We start from the raw sequence: 19,449 nt of genomic DNA, 5'->3' as shown, positions 1-19,449 counted from the left end.
TGCCTTCAGCCAGATCTCAATGATTATTTTGTCTTCTGATACCATATCCCGAATTGCTGTATTGAATACCCGGTCTACAAGACAACTACAGTTGGCTTTAAGCTGCTTAGTTGTGGTATTTTAGGACTATAAACTCTCACTAACTCTTATTTATTTTGTTTATATTGCTGTACTTACATTACATGAGACTTGATAACCAGAGGGACTAGAAGTAAATTGCAGTAAATCCATGAAAGGATCAATCACTTCAAAGTATAGGCTATATTATATAAAGTAGGTGCTAATAAGCAGGATGTGAATAGTGTAATCTGAACCGTTGTTCTTTCGGTCAAAAGTATTGGAAACCGGACAGACCTCATTTGTCCATTAGCGTACATCAAGATCGAAATGGATCCGGCACAGCTGATCTGACCAAAAAAAAAAAAACTGAAGCTATGGTATAAATATAACCAGAGTATAAAATGGTCATCAGCTTTTGGGAGATCCAATAAAGGGTTGCAGATCTTTCCACTGAAATACTTACACCTGGAAAAATCCCTATAGGAATATAATTTAACAAGGAGTTTTCCAGATGTATCAATGAGTTATACATAACATTTGTTTGGGGCAACTTTTTGTTTTAAGGGGTTTTCCAGCTGCATATAAATAAAATTTATTGTTAATTGTAATGGAACGTTACGCAACCTTCTGATACACCATGGGGATGGAATTCATTAAAACCAGTGTGTCATACACCAGTCTTAATCTGCAGCTCGCTAGACGAAGATGCACCAAATGTATTGGAAAGTTTTGCCGCTGCTACTAATTTTTACCATTTTTTGAAATTTAGTAATGTGAATACGAAAATAGATTTTATGTAGCGACTAATATACGCTGCATGGATAAATGGAATAGTGGATGGATGGATAAGATGGTTGATTCAATAGATAGACCTGCGTATTCTTGAAGTGGTTCTCCACTTTCAACAATCCATACTAGTTAGAAGGATCCCTCGATAATAAGTCAATCAAAAAGCGTCATCTTAATGGAACCTTCTGCTATTATCTATTGCTTGCGGGGAAACCTGAATGTAAGTGTTCAATCACAGCGCCACCACAGAAGAAATGTAAGCATTACATAGTTCCTAGTCAATGGGTTGTAGGACAGGACAGGTTCTCCAGAGTGAGAGATGCTCTTTTCAGCTGTTCTCCACTCTGACCAAGTGATGAAGATCTTGAACAGGGTATATAAAATTGGGTTTTCTAAACTGCATAACTCCTTTAACCTCACTTTCCTCAGTCTTAAAGTTTACCATGCGTTCTTTCTTTTTCACAGCTGGGGGAAACAACTGGCAAAGCACTAAAGGAAAAGTGGGCAAGATGGAGAGATGTCATTTACGTGCAGCCAATAAAAGAGATCAGGTGATATTGGGCTCTTCCAATGTTATATAAATGAGGTTACCTCCATGATCGATGATATCTTTACATTATCACTGCATTCTCCCAATCACCATTACTAATTATATGAAATACAGTGATTGTTTCATAAATATTTTTGGAATTTGGGTAGCATCCAGGAAGCCCAACTTGACCCAAACTTGGCCATATACTAGAGATCATAAATGGCTGCTTTCTGAACTACTTATCATTCAAGGTTGGCCTATGAAGGTTGTCTCTCAGCCCACTTGACCCCACCGGTGCTTATCAACTCATAATCACGGCTTAATCTTTCCCCAGCCCTTGCAGATGACTTTTAGCAACCATCCTAGATCCTAACATGGTTGCATTTCATATGTCAAACCCAATGAAGCCACTGCATTTTACAATGATCAACAAATACATGAATCGGCTTCAACCATGCCATGCCACACTATGGTAGTACAATTGTGATGTTTTTATTTTCTTCTGTGGGACAGAAAGGGAAGTTGTGAATTTTTGCAGAGACAATACAAGTAGCAATTGTGCTCCTGTCTCTTTACAATGCATTTGGAAAGTCTTCAGACCCTTTCACTTTTTATGATGTTATTTTGTTATGTTGTGGCCTTGTACAAATTTAAAAAAAAATCAAGTTTTTTCCCCCTTATTATGGCATAATGACAAAGTGACAACAGAATGTTCGAAATCTTTGCAAATTTTTTGTTCAAATGGAAAAACTAACATTACGTATTGGTATAAGTATTCACACCCTGTACTTAGTTGAAGCACCTTCTGTATAATGCCATATGGTTTGCACACCTGGATTTGGGGATTTGGGGATTTTCTGCCATTCTTCTCTGCAAATCCTCTCAAGCTGTGTCAGGTTGGATTGGGGCCATCCGTGGACAGCTATTTTTAGGTCTCTCCAGAGATGCTTGATTGGGTTCAATTCATGGCTGTGACTGAGTCACTCGAGGACTCAGTTGTCCCTAAGCCACTCCTCTGTTGTCTTGGCTTTATGCTTACAGTTACTGTCTTGTTGGAATATGAACCAGTCTAAGGTCACTTGCACTCTTGATCAGGTGTCATTAAGAATATCTCTGTACTTTGTTCCATTCAGCTTTCCATCAACCCTGAGCAGTCTCCCTGTCCCAGCCGCTGAAAACCATCCCACAGCATGATGCTGCCACCACCATGCTTCACTGTAGGCAGGGGCATTGCTAGGCTCTTAAAAGATCAGGGCACCAGGCATGTGTGCCCCCTCCCACAAAAAATTAATATACAGTTATTATATAACCTTGTTGCCATTATACCAGGAGCAAATATTACCACCATATAGTAATTAAATAGGATCTACATACTATTGCTGAATACAAACACTATACAAAAACCAATGTTACCATTATACTGGGCCCAAATATTCACCATGACCACTATTACTACATAATGGCTGACTTATATTACCATACTGCTATTGAATAAAAATCACTATAGAAAGACCAATATCACTAGTATCACAAGGCCCAGAACATATCACCACACAATGACCACTACATAGTAACTGAATATTGCTTTTATACTATTTCAATTCCACTGTACAAAGTCCAAAATTACCACCATACAGTGACCATATATTGGTAGATACCAGCTCTACACAAGCACCCTGTAGACTGTGTACATGATTACAGTACTGTTATATCCAGTGATTACAGGTGATGCTCATTCCGACTGGAGTCGTTCACGTTTCCCATCTTTGCTCTCTAGCACAGAGCACCATGATGACTTCTTCCAGCCATGTCTTGTTTCTGCAGGCTCCATGCTTTTTCAACACGATAAAAGTCTTTACCAACCTACACAAACTGTTCATCCTGCTGTTACCCCTAATTCTGTGCGTGTTACTGCCCTATCCACCCCTATTACTGTATCTGCTTTGTGAGAAGTGTCCCCAAATACTGTACTTAAGAACTAGTAGAGACCTAACTATATTTACCCACCCTAAAATAATGCCAGACACTACCCCTGAAAATAATTGACCCAGATATAGTTCTTCATATTGTGACATAGATGTTATTAACACCACACAGAGTAAAAATGCCACCTTTTTAACCTAATTGGTAATAGTGCTCTTCCTAGTACCCCACACAATGTGATGTTAAATATCCATTAATGGTGCCTGCTTTGTACTCCGGCATGGCAATAATGCCCCCTCTGTACCTCCTAGAAAGTGCTTTTTTTTGTCCCCTAGACATTAGTAATACCCCTATGTGCTTTTTTAAGGTGATAAATCCACCTGTGAGTGCCTTCTTATTTAATAATCATGTCCCCCATTGAATCATGTCCCCTGATATAGTAATAATTCCTACCTTACATGCTGTCTTATATAATAATGCCCCCTTTTATTTAATGAGAACATTTGTTTAGATAATAATGCCCTCATTTAGTGCCCCTTTATATAATAATGTCTCCATTTAGTGCCCCTTTTATAACAGTAATGCCCCTCTTTTAGTTCCCCTTTTACTGCTTTAAGTGGGGCACTGAGCAGGGGCGTTATGAGTATAGAAGTAGTGCACTAAATGGGGACATTATGCTAAGAATTCCCCATTTAGCGCTGCTTATATAATAACACTTTCCTGTTTAGTGCCTCTTTTATACCAATAATGCCCCTTTTATACTAACAATGCCCCTGTACAGTGCACCTTTTGTAAAGAAAAAAATGCCCCCTGTTCATAGGCTTTTTTATAATGGTGCCCTCGTTCAGTGCCAAAGGAAAAAATATATAAACTCCCCTAACTTCTGAGCATAGCGTCTCCTATACTTCCCGTACTGCTGGTGCAAGAGTCTCGGTGACATCGCTAGATCAGCAGCAGTGCAGGAAGGATTGGAGACGCTACGCTCAGAAGATAGGTGAGTATTAGAGAGCGAGTAGTGACTTAGCCGAGTATCTCCCCGCTCGTCTCTAAAGATTCGGGGGCTGGCGGGGGAGAGCGCGGAGGAACGGAGGGGAGATTCCTTGCGCCCCCCCCCCCCCCCCCCCGCTCCCCGCTGCAACTCACCTGTCACCGGCGCCGGCCCCCGAATCTTTAGAGACGAGCGGGGAGATACTCGGCTAAGGTACTACTCGCTCGAGTAATGTGCCTCGCTCATCTCTAGTGAGTATGTTTGTTTTTTTATTTATATTCTGTTCAGTTCTGGGTGTAGCGCAAGGCAGCCTAATTACTCCCTTCTCTATCATATTTATCAACTGTATGGGCCTCCTTTTGGAGTCATATCATTTCCCTAATACACAGCCATGTAGGCATATCATCTACACCCTCGCTTGGTTTTGCTATGTCTTATTTGATTCATCGTTGGTTACACTGGGAACTGTTATTTTACAGAGAGTATTTTGGAGAGAAGGTGGCCCTATATTTTGCATGGCTTGGATGGTACACCCTTATGCTGTTTCCTGCTGCTCTAGTTGGACTAGCAGTTTTCTTTTATGGGTTTGTGCATTTCAGTTCCAGCAAAATCAGGTAAGACTTTCAAGTTTTAGTTTTTTTTCTGTGTAAAACTTTAAACCCAGTTAGATCTGTAAATACATAGACCTGCTTTACATTAAAATGTCTTGAAATAAGATCATAATGTATGTGTAGCGAGCTGAAGTGGACAGAAGTAGCTCAAGTGGGTTTTCTAACTCAGGCCTAGTCACAGTGGTGGCTACTTTGCGTAGAGCGATGGCCGCGCAGTCGACAGATTACACAAGGATGACTGATGTCATCAATGGGTAATAGTTCAACGTGACGCCAGTGCCTCTGAGTATGATGATAACGGTGAAATAAAGAGTCCAGACCAATTAAGCTTTTGTAAAACCATCACACTGACTTCTGATTAAGCAGCCCTGTTTTCCTTCCAGTTATGCAGGGTCTGCCCTGACTCAGATACCTTCTCCTAGGGTGGAAAAAGACACTCCTGCAACCGTCTTTACAACTCACTTCCCCCAAGTGCGGCTTGTTACGATCCAGCCTTGGTTAAGCTGGACCTGACATGAGCTCAGACTTGCCTTCAACTCAAGCTTAACTTGATTCCTCTGGGGTTTTACTCTTCCCGCTCTTCCTCTTCAACCCCTTCTCTTTCTCCTCTTCTTCTTCCTTTCTCTCTTCTTTTTTTCCTTCCTTCTCTCCCTTTCTACACCCAAGAGCTGACTTTTTATATCAATCCTCCTAAACAATCCTGAGCTAGAGGACATTTCCAATACCAAATATCAGGACATGGAGTGGGTTACGGTGAATTTAACAGTAGGTTAGATAAACAAAACACTAGACCTAGATAATACACATAAGTTAATACAATTGACAACACACACAGACAAGCATTATCCATGCGTGCCTACGGACATGGAGAGGAAAAGACATTTTCTGACCTCTCCGGATCCAGCGCGGGTCTCCTCCATCGCGGTCGCATAGTCTTTCTCCAGCTCGGCATGCGCAGTGGCTTTTTTTCACATCTCCTGCTTTTCTGCGAATCCGTGGCCCATCCACAGCTGTGGGTGGTCCACTGATTGGATGGCTTCCATTGACTTCAGTGGAAGCCGTCCACACGGTATCCGCAGGAAAATGGAGCATGCTGCGATTTCTTCCCGTGTGCACGATCTGCCGGGAAAAAGATTACATCTGCATCCTTTTTACTGTCCTGCAGATGCTAATGCGTCCCTATGGGCGGCTTGATTTGCAGATACACCGCGCAGGTTCCGCAAGATACTTGAAAAAGGCTTTACAGCCAAAACGCGTTGTATGTGTTTTTGACTCCTCTGTTGGAGAGTCTTTTGTTGTCTTTTTCATTAAATTGGAACCTTTATTATATGGAGTGGTTGTGGATCTTGATGGATCTGGCGTAGGACTCTGGATTCACACCATATTTATACAAGGCTCTTCTGGACCTAGAGAGGGGAGAGATCTACCCTGTTGCCACTGGGTTTATTTTCTCCCCTCTCCCGAGTATACTCCTATTCATTCTTGTTTGGAGTGCAGTTGGATTACTCAGAATTTCATTGCTAAATGTACACCCCTTCCCTTTTAACTGAGCTTCCACTCTTTCTAAACCAGATAACCCCAATATGTTAATAGGAAACAGAGACTGCTCTGACCAGATATTAGATACTTAGCACTTTGCCCATAGGGAACTAGAATCCTAGCTTCTGCACAATACTGTGGGGTTTTTTAAAGGGTCTGTTCAAGAAAGTAATTATTATATATTATGACCAAAGGAAATCAACTCGATTGATAACTCTGGAGGTGGTGGTCTTGTGGCTTGCTATGATAACTCTGTTGTACTCCAGTATCCACTGGAATTGGGGACTTTTGGTCAATCTGCAGTCTCTTTTAGTCCTTGACAGTCTCTCTTCAGATCTGTTGGATAGTCCTTTATGCAGCATAATAATCTTGTTTTACTTTGCCATACTATTGTCCCTAGCCAGGAGATTTGCACAGCCAACACCACACTGATGTGTCCCCTCTGCGATCAGAATTGCCCGTACTGGCCGTTGTCCGACACGTGTATGTATGCAAAGGTAAGATCTGCAAGCTCAGCGAGTGCTCTGTCTATGAAGGTTTGTTGCTTACACGAAATGACTACTTCTCTATACTGAAACCTTCCACAAATCCACAAAATTTATTCTAATATCTACTGATATTCATCTTCTTATGTACACTATTGCAATGTTTAACCCCTTAAAAACAGGGTGTTTTGGTCCTACAGGACCAGACCTTTTTTAAGGATATTACTACCCCTGTGGTGATTTTACTGCCCTATTTCTTTTTTTGTCTTCAGCTACCAAAATTATTTTTGCTGCGTTTTTTCCCCCCATGACCTATAGGGCTATTTTTTTTACTGACCTTTTTATTTCTCTTTTTGAGTTTTAGTAGGGGTAAACCGCTAAAGAATATTTTTTTTAAATTTAGCATGTTTATTTTTAAAATTAGTATATTTACGCTAAAATAAAGTACGGGAACGGGTTCCTCATTTTGTTTCAGACGTTTTGATATTTAATTTGTATAGTCTTGGATTACAAGGCGCATATGGCTACGGTTAAGGTTGGTATCGGCGGTGGGTCATTTTCTTTTTTACATATACATATATTTTCATTTTATTCTGTAATTTTTTTTTTTACTTCTTTTTGTAACAATTTTATTTTTAACATTCATGTTTCTCCATGACGTCATATAAGACCTCTGGGGGGTCATTCAGATGGTCTTTTTTTAATTTCACACTTTTCCACTTTAGTTGGGGCATCCAAAAAAGCCCCAGTTACATGAAAAAACCTCTCTCTGTAGTAACAGTAGTCACTAACAGAGCTGATCTGAGTCTGCTAGGACCTTGCAGCTCTGATGTGGCAGGGGGCACCCGGCAGTCATGTGATCATCGGCTCGAATAGCTGGAGTAACACTCCCGCTTTCTCTCTGCACTACAAAGCACTCATTGAATGCTATGTAGTTGGTATGAGAGAAGGCAGAAGCAGTTAAAACCGCTTCTGTCTTCTCAGAGTCCTCGGCTGTCACGAACACATGGTGACTGGACCCGCTCCTGCTAGTTTGCACTAGCTTTTATCCCGTGCCTGTTTTTACAATCGGCTGGGATTAAAGCCCAAGACCAAGCACCTTAAAGTTACTGTGCTTGGTCTTTAAAGGGGTTAAAGTGAATGGGAGAAAATAATAATCTTATATAGCTCATTCTGAACAGCAGAGCTTCAGTAAAGTCTGAGTCATTACATATACACTAACTTGATAAAAATCTTAAAGTTCCATACTTAGGATATTGAAGGGTTTTGCCATCAATTGTTATATCAATCGGTGATTGGTGCAGATCCAAATATTGGGACACCCACAAATGACTAGGATGAAGGGATTAGGATGCTCCACCTTTGATCTTTACCAGTCATTGTTCCACCATTGCCTGTGCGTTGAGTATGGCGGGAAAAAAAGTAAAAAACACTCCGCGCTCCAGGACTTAGAGATAATTCTAAGGACCCAAAGGTCTAATGGTTAAATAACTGTATTTTATTTGTTTACTATGCAACGCATTTCAGCGCATTAAAACAACATTAATAATGGGCATTTATATATATATATATACACATCTTAAAATGACTTACGATAATGGTGTCCGCATCAGACGCCGAGATGGTCATCGTGACATCACCGTTGTGGGATGGACTTTCGCTTTGGATATGACGTTAGCCACATGATTTACGTTGTGCATTGAGTATGATACTACATCTTTGGCTCCAAATAATACTAACATAATCCTTTTTTATCCTTTACTCTGTAGGTTACGCATTTATTTGACAATGAGGGCACAGTGTTCTTTGCAATGTTCATGGCAGTGTGGGGTAAGTACAAACACTATGGGTTCTGTGTGCACAGTTTTGCGAATAGAGCAAATAATGGGGAGTGATTTGTCAATATCGCTGCAGGGGAATGTAGTATTACATAGGACCCATTGAAATAATACAGGGCTCAGGCCACCAAAATGGGAGCCACTCTTTCTTAGTGTCACCTAAAGCTAAAGGTACCTTTACACGGAGCGGTTGTCACCTGAATAATCACTTGAAATAGCTGTTTTCAGCAATAGTCGTATAGCCTACAAATAGCCACCAATAGGGCACTGAGCGAGCGACTTCTCACTCAGTGTAAACAGGAGTCGTTCAATCTATGAACAACTGCCTGTTCAATGTGAATAGAGATGAGCGGATGGAAGAGATCTCCAGCCGCTCCGCCTCCATTCACTGAACGGCTATCGCTTCTTTGTGAAAGCATAGCTGTTGGAATGATGACAGTTGTTCTGTTTTAAAGGTACCTTAACCCTTTGCAATCCAATTTTGGATTCAGGGTTTCCTAGGGGGCTTTCTCTTTCTGCCATTATACAATGGCGCCATCTGCTGGCTAGAGCCAGTACTGCAGTATGTGACATGCTGGAGAGGCCCCTAACAACAGAGCGGCCAATAATATACAGTAAGAATACCCTGCCCGGACGTCTTCCAACATTGGATCTGTACAGTCTTCAATCAGAATGTTGGAAGACGTCAGACAGTGGATTGGAAAGGGTTAATACATGAGATCACAAATAGAAGCCCCCTCTATAATGTTCATATGCCTTAATAGGACATATAGGAAGGAGGTGTCTCTTCGGGTTATAACTTTTTTACAACCTCGTATTCCTGTATCCTAATTTGATGCACGTTTGCCTAAAAACAAAGAGTTTAATTGTTTCAGTATTTTTTTTTTAAAAAAAGGTAATTTTGCAACCATATCATTGGCTATATGGATGTAAATAGAATCTATATACATCCATATATCCAATAATATGATTTCGGGGTGACCCTTTTCTGAAAAAATATTGAAATAACAATTTTTTGTTTTTAGGCAAAAGTGCATCAAATTAGGATACAGGAATACGAGGTTGTAAAAAAAGTTATAACCCTAGTGTCTATAGCTTGTTAAAAGGTATCACATCTGCAAGAATATTATATCATCATTGTATATATTATTCATATATTAACTATTTATTATATAAACTAATATTTATATATTAATTTCTTTTTTTGAGAGCAATGCACTTCTTATACAAAATACAGTATCAAACTTTTTTCTTTTTTGCTAAGGCCGTCTGCACACGGGCGGTTTTGTATTGCGTAATCCGGAGCAGGCATCTGCATCTGGATCCCTCAGCAAATACCACCCATAGCATGCAATGACCAAACGCAATTTCAACTACACGAGCGGAAATCGATTGCGATTTTCCGCTTGCAGAGGAGAAATTGTAGCATGCTGCGATTATTTGCGGACTGAAATCAATGGAAGCCATCCGACCCACGGCCCTTCCGCAATCCTCATTGGGGAAAAGTCGTGGGATCCGCGTCATTGCCTAGCGATGGCGCGGTATAATCTGTACTGCGCATGTGTGACGGCCGGGCCATCCGCAGTACAGATTAAAAGACCATCGGACAGGTACCTTGGGGTCACCAGCAAGGCACAGGGGCGGATTCTACTGCGGGATCCCGCATGCGGAATCTGACCCGTCCGTGTGCAGGCGGCCAAAGCTGAGATAAAAACTTGGAGGAGACTATATTGAATAGCATTTTGCAGAAATATCTCCATACAGAACCTTCCAGACCTTAAGTGTCCTATGTCTGTCCTTTAATCTCGGTGGATACTATAAATAGAAATATATTCCATGTGAGTCATTTGTTTAGATATGAGGAGAGACGATACATAGCTATGACTTTGGCTGCTTTCACATCTGCAGTGAAGAGCAGGAAGGGGGAATCCCCTGGCTGAACAGGTCCATCTAATGACGGAACTGAACAGCGCCGGACATACCCCATTGACTATAAGGTGGTCCGTTTGGTCTCCACTCAACTTCCGGTATTTTTTGCCCGATCTGCGACAGAACCTCCGAACCCAAGCGCAGATGTGAACCCGGCCTTTTATACATGCTGCCCTGCACATCCGAACCAAAAAACTATTTTGAGTACAGATTTCTTCTAACCGATGTATGTTTCGCTTTAGCCACTATATTCTTGGAGCTCTGGAAGAGGCAGAGAGCAAAAGATGTCTCATGGTGGAACCTGTACAGCTGGGATGAGGATGAGGTAAAATGTCATTTTCATAGGCAACAGGTTATATACACTGTAACTGCTCTAAAAGCGCTGTCTCCGGAATCTTTCCATATGCCATACTAGTCCATGCAGACGCTCAAGGTCTCATCTGCGAGCCTAAATGTGTTGGCTCTCACTTAGGCAGGCTCAGTCCATCAGTCATTTGAATGGCTAAAACAGAAGCATGCACTTCAGCACTTCATAGATGTTTAGTATCTGAACTGTTATAACTGAACTAGTATGTAACTGTTACATATACTAACTGCATAGAAAGTCAAGATCAAAACATGTGTGCCCATCTACCACGTCCAGACAATCATTACTTTTAGACAGGTTCCCTGCTCTGACAGTTCTTTTTGGGCCTAAGTCTCCAATGGATACAATGAAAGTAGGATACTGAGCTACATAGTCTAATTAAAAGGCCTGGATAAGCAATGGTCACCTGCATGTAGGGCCCACGTGCTGAAGTGTGTGTTTCTGTTACTATATTTGTTGCAGCCATGGCTTATGTGCACCTGCATAATTAATTTATTTGCTGGAGGTGCTCATTTTGTTTTTTGAGTCATTTGTATGGCGACACGTAATTTTATATTTCCAATGCCAACTACAACAGAAAAATCAGGTGTTTTCTAAGACTCTCAAAATAACTAGAGACCACAGACCAGGACCCATAAATAAAAACTGTTGACCCTTATATAGCAGCTCACACTCTCTCCTCTGTGGAATTATGCTGCTTTGCTCTCTGGCTTTAGGATCTGTACATATATTGTCATGTGACCTTATCTGTGCAGGTCCTTCAAAAAGCTCCTGCACATATTTATACTATAGGGCTCATTACACATTGCAATTTAATCGCAGATTAACAGCTGTCACGTGTATTCAAATGCGCCTCCAATGTGATGTCCATTCTGATAGGGGAGTTTCCAGTCACCTGGAAACCACCTTAACCAGAGCATAAAGTACCTATGGCTCTGTAGTGGACCATATGGGCTCTATGTACTGTTGTACAGGCATGATGCCTTAATAAAACAGTAACTCTAAGAGGGTGGAGGTAGCAGTTGCACTCATCCCAGATGCTAGAGAAGGCACAAAGGACCTTGTAATATAAATGGTAGATGGAAAGACCCTGTCATAGATTTTCCACTGCATTCCTTTGCTGCCAGTAGCCATGGTTGTGGAACTTCATATAAATTTTAATTTGTAATTGCTTATTAATATATTCCTGGCAACTGCTTTATTGTAATGTCACAGATAATTCTCTAATCCCTTGCGTGTGTGTTTTGGCTATGGAAAGTTTTCTAGAGTAAATATGTTGGGTTTTTCCAAGTACTTAAATAGTGATCATGACTTGTTTTCCACAGGAGGAGCTGACTTTGGAATTGATCAATAATCCAGAATGCAACATTAAGAAACATGAGCACTCTTATCTGCGTTCTACTTTAGTTCTACTGGGAGTGGCTGCTATGGTATGGAACCCACTATATCTAATATCTACGTCTAAAGACAATATACCATAGTCACTGTTCTGTGCCAGTATCGTTTGTCTTAACCCATGCTTTCCTTATCCTCTTTCTCCATCAGATAGCCATTTTGATTGGCATAGCGCAAGCCCTGGTGGTATATCGAGTTATAGCAACCGTCTTCTTCATGCGCTCATCTTGGCATTTTCTAAGTGAAAATGCCAATACTGCTGCTGTCATGTCTGGAGCTGTACTTCATTACCTCACCATTGTCATCATGACTAAGGTAATGGAGCTTTGTTTAGAAGTAAAGGTTTTGTAGGGCTTGGGCTAGTTGATAACTTCTGAAATGTGAAAGTCACACTGAAAAGTCACCCGAAGTTACTTTTAACTGTGTGATCTGCACACTATAGATGTTAAAAGGGGTTGTGAAAGCTTTACTTAACGTATCAGAAACACCTTTCGAAATGTGGCTATTGGTGGCCATCGAGTGATAGCCATGGATGCTGCTCATGGCACCCCTGCTTATTTTGCCAGTGTTAACCATACATTTTCCCTACAGCTGCATCTGCAGGGGAAATGCCCATATGCCCTGTTAATAATAGAAGGGTTGTCTTCATGAGACAACTTCTTTAAAGGGAACCAGTCAACACCTTCGAGCACCATAAACTACCTTATAGGGCTCAAAGGTGAGGGAACAGAGTTCAGGAGAGCCGTTTTTATTCCCACCGGGTCCCGCGTTCCAGTACTAGGTCCCCGAGAAATCTGCAGACAGCTCTGTGCATGTACTGTCTCACTTATCTCTGGGAGAGCCTGGACAGAGCCTTCTAAAAAGAGTCAATGTGTGTGCATGCGCTGATTTCTCGGGGGCACAGTGCTAGAGCGAGGGACTTAGTGAATATGAGACACAGGTCCTTCCTTAACTTTGAGCCCCAAACCATGATGGAAGCTCAAACGTGCTGAGTTCCCTTTAATGGAACTTGGCAATGTCTTGCACCACTTCCTATTGACTTCACTGGCAAAGAAAAACAGTTGCATTACTTCAAATGTGGCATCCTCTTGAATTTTGAAGGCCATTAGAAATAACAATTCAGTGTATGCATATCTAAATATTTTACAACCCCAACATTTTACATTCCTAAAGGCCCATAATATGAAAACCTCTTGGGCTGCCTCCTGAGATTTAAACAGTGTTATATTCTGCCCAATGATCTATGATAACAAAAAGTATCTTAGCTGGTACAGCAGAAGCAGTTATTTTGTATACAAGTGCATAGCCGAGAAAAGGGCAGGTGGGGCATCTGCCCTGGGTGCCATGAGGAGGGGAGCACCGGACATGCCTACAGTCAAATAAGGCATTCAACTAATTGCTGCAGGAAAGCAGAGGAAGGGGATCCTTTAGGGCTGAAGAACCTAGGATGTGATAATCATGTGGCCAGTCGCATGTATGGGAGCACTGCTAGAGGAGCTGAAGGACCTTTGAGGACAACATGAGCATATGATCAACCGCATGTGTGAGGAGTTAGACTGGGGAGGGGGATTTTGAATAAATGCTGCTTTTGTTTTTCGCAGTTCTTATTTCTAATCTATTTTCTATTTGCAGGTGAATCGTTTCGTCTCTACTTATTTATGTAATTTGGGTGAGTTACTCGAATTTAATAAATCTCAGAGGTGCAGAGATGAAGGAAGAAAATATATGTAGTGTGAATTATAAAATGGAACCTTGCAGTTCATATCTTTCTACTGGAAATACTGCAAATTCTTTTGTCCCAAAAAGTAACATTTTACTAAAACCTCATGCACACAGCAATCTAGTGTGTACCTACAGACTTGTATGTCCTCTGTACCACAGTATGAGGTAGTGGTATGTGCTGCATTACTCCTCACCAATTCTTTCAGACTCTTAGAGAAAAACCTCTTTGTGCCTCTGTTCAAAATCATAAGCGCAGTATAGCTTTAAAATTTTTATGGGCAAAATGGGGCATATTTACACAGACCAGCATACTAGACACAGCCTAAGTTAGGCCCCTGCACATGGGCGGAAATTCCGCGGCGGGATTTCCCGCAGAATGTCCGCTCGTGGAAGCTGCCATAGCTTTGCGTTAAAAAACGCAATCCTAGGCAGACGGCCGCAATTTGTCCGTGTGAAAACACACGCGGCAAACAAATCACGGCATGCTCTATTTCTGTTTGGGGCTCTGCGAGCCCTGCACAGAAATTTCACTCCGCGGCCTCTAGCTCCGCTCTGCACATGCGCTGGCTGGCAGCAGGCACATCAAAGAGCCGGAGCCGCGGGAGAAGTGACTGCTGCACTGGTCCCTGCAGGGGTCCTGGTCGGGTCCTCGCAGCGGGATCTGACCCTACTGTCTGCAGGCGGCCTTAACTGTGCGCTCGGTTACGAGCAACAAATCGTATTAAGAGGTGTAAACCCTTTAATACATTTGTTTAACCTGGTAGCAACACTGTGTGCAAGATGGAATCCAACACCAGCTACGAGGTGGAGTAGGTTTCTAGCATAGGGTTATTACAAATGAATTTGTGCAAACGTTTGTGATGTTATTCCTGCTGATTGCAATTGTTACCAGCCATGAAACCGGATGAGAAAGCGAGGCAACATTTTTCCTGCAAGAGTATGTGAACTCTAATGGAAAGCAATGGTTTTATGGAGTCTTTATTGTTTGGTGATGAAGCCGCCTTCCACCTTTTGAGCAATTAACAAATGTAATGTCAGAATCCGGGGGAGGGAAAACCCACCTGTCTACATGGAGCGTATGTGCAACTCCCCAAGGTGAAGTGTACAGACCCTTATTTTTCCGTGAGGAAACAATCTCGGGGATTTCGTACCTGGAGGCTACAAGTATGGCTTCTACCGCAGCTGGAACAGGAAACCCCTGGTTTCATCTTCCAATAAGACTGGACACCCCACCACATCATTTTCACAATGAAGTCAGAAGGAGCTCAGTAGGCGACTACCAGAGAGATGGATTGGCCATGCAGGTGGTAATGACAGTGAATTTCTTCCTTGGCCTCCACGCTCCCCGGTCCTTACGCCTTGTGATTATTTTCTCTGGGAGTGTTGGAGTCTACATGCCCCCCTTACCACCCACCATACATGATCTACGGCATCCCAGAAGCTTTGCATCCATTAGTCGTGATCTGCTACAACGTGTCTGGCAGGAACTTGACTTAAGGCTCAATGTGTGTTGAGTGACAATGACTACTCACATTGAACACCTCTGAGGTGGTAAACATTTTTGATGTTGTGTAACAAAACTTTTTGAGTTTCTTTACGTGCATTATGAGGGTTTCAAACTGGGAAGATCATTTGTAATAACCATGTCTAATGTAAGCCAGTTCTGGTTTACATTACACTAAATGGTACCCACCTCAATGTGGCCATATCTCCTAATGCCCATAAAACAAAAAAACTTGTGTGGGACTAGTGTAAATGCTCAAAAAGTTGCAATTTTGATGCATACGTCCAGACAGACTTTTGTACACATAAAACTAGTGTACAGGGCATAATAGATGTGTCCCATTATTCAGGATATGTGTGACATAGATCCCCAATCCAGCCATATGTATGAGTACTAACTTAGAGATCCACAATGTAGATTAAACTTTTGGTCTTTTTTCTCTGTAGCATGAAAACCATATTGCCTGCACAAAATGGTGTCCTGACCCATCTGGTCATCTGTATGGTTCAGCTACTTGATTTTGAAATACCCAGCAGAGTATTGTTTTATGGTGCGTTCACACTTCGCAGATTAGCTGCAGATTTTGTAGCAAATTCTGGAGCTAATCTGCAGCAGATTTCACCCTTTCACTTTAAAGGGTAAAGTCTTCTGCAGATCTGCACCAGAATCTGCTACAAAATCTGTGTAAAGTGTGTGATCACTGGAGTCCCACTGCTGCAACCCTCACCAATCATGATTGTCATGACAAAGGGGGTCCCATGTTACCCAATTAAATGGAGTGCCAGTCAAGCATGCACAAAGCCACTCTACTTCAGTCTATGGGCCTACTGGAGATGGCCAAGTACAAGCAATTGCAAGGGCAGATCCCATACATTTCAATAAGAGCTGTGCTTGCAATTACGAGAACTACAAAGGGGTCTGAATCTGGGACTGCTCATGTAGACTAGAAGGATTTTGAGAAGGTTTTGTATTCATTTATGTATTAGTCCTGATGCCCTTGGCATTGCAAAATGAGGTAAAGCAACAAGGATTAGATTTGCAGATGACATTCGTTTCTCTTCTCCACTCAGAAAAGCCTCGGACTTTTACTGAACGAGAAAACAGCTTCACAACTAAAGTGTTTACATTTCAATTTGTCACCCACTTCTCGTCCCTCTTTTATGTGGCGTTCTTCCTTGGAAGGTAACTAATTATTATCACTACCATGTGACCCTTTCAATGTGTTTGTATTATGGCTGAAGACTATTTTTCTACTATATGTGAGCTCTAGTATAAATAATAGGAAAATTAGTGTTTTACAGAGATGTTGTGAGCTTTAATTGGTCTTGTATGTAGCAGATCACCTTATATAACAGGAGTAAAGGGGCCCATGGTTAGTAGAGTTCAAAACGTCAGGTTGACATTGTTATATTAATGAATATTCCCGATATTGATAGCTAAAATCTGTTTAGTAAATATGTATTGAGCAGCTTGAATTTTTTTTCTTTACCTGTTTATTGACCACTCTCTGTTTGTCAAACAGCTTAGTGCCATCTGTGGCCAAAGCCGTACATATCTGCAGTGGCCCATGGTGTATAATTTTGCCACAAAATTATGTGGGCATTAGCAAAACCATACCCGGTTTTGCCAAGTGCAGCCAGTTGCATCATATGGCTTCACCCTAAGCTGTTGAAAAAAGAATGATTACCCATGAAATTGAACACGACCACCTGCATATGTTGAACAGTCATTTATTTGCAAAAGACGATAACTTGTCTAGATGCTCATGGTGTTGGACACTCTGTCATCATGTTTTAACTTTGATGAACCGTTCACACTGAATGGAATTGTCCAAAGCCTGTGGAGCGGCCAGGAGTCAGACCTTTGGGGAGGGAGATGGCGGGGAACAAAAATGGTGGGTCACAATGGCTCTACCATCCCCTCTCATCACATCCCAAAACACGGTCTGGCCCAGCAGCATGCAAGGGTAAAAGTTAGTAGCAGTACTAGTAGAGAAATTAACTGTTCACGTGACGCCAGTGCCCCTTTCTAGTAACTAGTCATCAGAAACCAAATAAAAAGTCCACAGTCAAAGGGTACTTTTTAAAACCAGAGGCACGGGATTTTTACTGGATGTTTGCAACTTTGATTTTCCAAGTACAATACAGCAACAGTCTATAGTACAATATTATTGGCACCTTTTCCTTTCACTACCTTCTGACACACTTGCATTACCAAAACACTCCTCTCCTGAGATACAGTAATCATCAGTCTCAGTTAGCTGATGGAAGGTTCTTGAGAGAGCCCTCCAGACATGGAGAAAGAAAAGGGGGGGGGGGGAAAGTCTTTTCTCACTCTTCATGCCCTTTCCTTGCTGACCTAGTGGCAAACACTCACACCAGAACTTGTTCTCTGACTTGCAGTAGCGGAGTCGGTGCGGTCCCTCTACGCTGTAGTTAAGCAGGGGAGTGTGTAGCATTCCTACTGCAAAAAGAACTGAGTCTCACCTCAGTTCCCCTGAGGGGATGCATCTCAACGATAAATGAGATGATGAGTCTGGGCCTAACCCAGACGAAAGCATCAGAGCCTTCAGCCTCCTGCTCACACATCGTCCTCCTCCAACTACATCTCTTCTCTCTACCAACTGACTCTGCCCCCAACCGCTCTACCAATCACATCACACAGAACAGGTTAGGGAGACAGTCACGTGCACACCACCAAGATTGGTGACACTAACACAAGACATTGCCCTCGAGAGGTTACCACAAATAACACAAACACACAAATGCACAAGGGCAAATCCATATGGGGTGGACAAGAACAGAACAAGAGGGTCCCTAACTGAGCATCTACACATGCAGCCCCTTAAAAGAAGACTCATTAGTAAATGTGTCTCTTGAGTTTCATTTTCCTGTATAAATATGGAGATGTAGCTAAAGCTTTTCTCTTACTAACAGGATTAATGGATACCCAGGAAGTTACATACGAATTGCTGGAGAGTGGAGGCTGGAAGAAGTGAGTGTACTTGGCTTTAAAATTTGGTTCTTAGCAAAATCTGGGTTGTTTCTAACATCCAACTCTCATGACAGTGTCACCCAAGTGGATGCATCACCGACCTGTTTATACAAATGTGTATCATCATGGTCCTCAAGCAGACGCTCAGTAACTGCATGGAATTTCTCTCCCCGTGAGTATGAACCGCCTATTGTACAAAATTTAATTTGACACTCTAGTCATAAACTCAATGTTTTTGGGTTGGAGATGCAGATGAACCATTCTTGCCAGGAGTCCTTATTTGTGGAGATCTCTGTGGTTTTTGTCGGCCTCCTGTATGACACTTCCAATGCTTGCAGAGAGTAGTCTCATAATCTGCTCCACCTCCTTTATAAAATAATTCTTCCCTGCTGGATCCAGTAATACATAACAGATGAAGTAATAACCACCATGCCCATTCCAGCAGATTAACATTTTAGGTAAAGGCCAATTTACACGGGATGACTGTCAGGCACATTAGGCACCCAACAGCCATCTCATCAACTATCGCTCCCGTGTTTTCACACAGGAGCGACAGTGGTTTAGAGAATGGAGGTGGAACACACCAGAGATCTCTTCTGACCACCCACCTCCATTCACTGCACGTACCTTAAAGGGGTGGTCTCGCGAAACCAAGTGGGGTTATACACTTCCGTATGGCCATATTAATGCACTTTGTAATGTACATTGTGCATTAAATATGAGCCATACAGAAGTTATTCCACTTACCTGCTCCGTTGCTAGCGTCCTCGTCT

General features: G+C 42.0%; 1 protein-coding gene across 2 annotated transcripts in view; it reads left to right on the top strand.

Moving 5' to 3' along the window:
• The window catches only part of ANO9 (anoctamin 9), a 69,055-nt gene that overhangs the window by 37,547 nt on the left and 12,059 nt on the right, over positions 1–19,449 (top strand). For both annotated transcript variants that reach the window (XM_066583075.1, XM_066583074.1), the window contains exons 7-17: positions 1,315–1,400; positions 4,772–4,906; positions 6,843–6,939; positions 8,697–8,757; positions 10,937–11,019; positions 12,387–12,491; positions 12,607–12,771; positions 14,089–14,125; positions 16,753–16,864; positions 18,619–18,676; positions 18,751–18,848. In XM_066583075.1, coding sequence (XP_066439172.1) covers positions 1,315–1,400; positions 4,772–4,906; positions 6,843–6,939; positions 8,697–8,757; positions 10,937–11,019; positions 12,387–12,491; positions 12,607–12,771; positions 14,089–14,125; positions 16,753–16,864; positions 18,619–18,676; positions 18,751–18,848 — 1,037 coding nt within the window. The remainder of the gene's footprint in view (positions 1–1,314; positions 1,401–4,771; positions 4,907–6,842; positions 6,940–8,696; positions 8,758–10,936; positions 11,020–12,386; positions 12,492–12,606; positions 12,772–14,088; positions 14,126–16,752; positions 16,865–18,618; positions 18,677–18,750; positions 18,849–19,449) is intronic.

This window comes from Eleutherodactylus coqui, chromosome 11 (assembly GCF_035609145.1).
Source record: "Eleutherodactylus coqui strain aEleCoq1 chromosome 11, aEleCoq1.hap1, whole genome shotgun sequence".
Taxonomy (NCBI): Eukaryota; Metazoa; Chordata; class Amphibia; order Anura; family Eleutherodactylidae; genus Eleutherodactylus; species Eleutherodactylus coqui.
The sequence above is the reverse complement of the archived record's forward strand: the minus strand, read 5'-3'. Positions and strand labels throughout refer to the sequence as shown.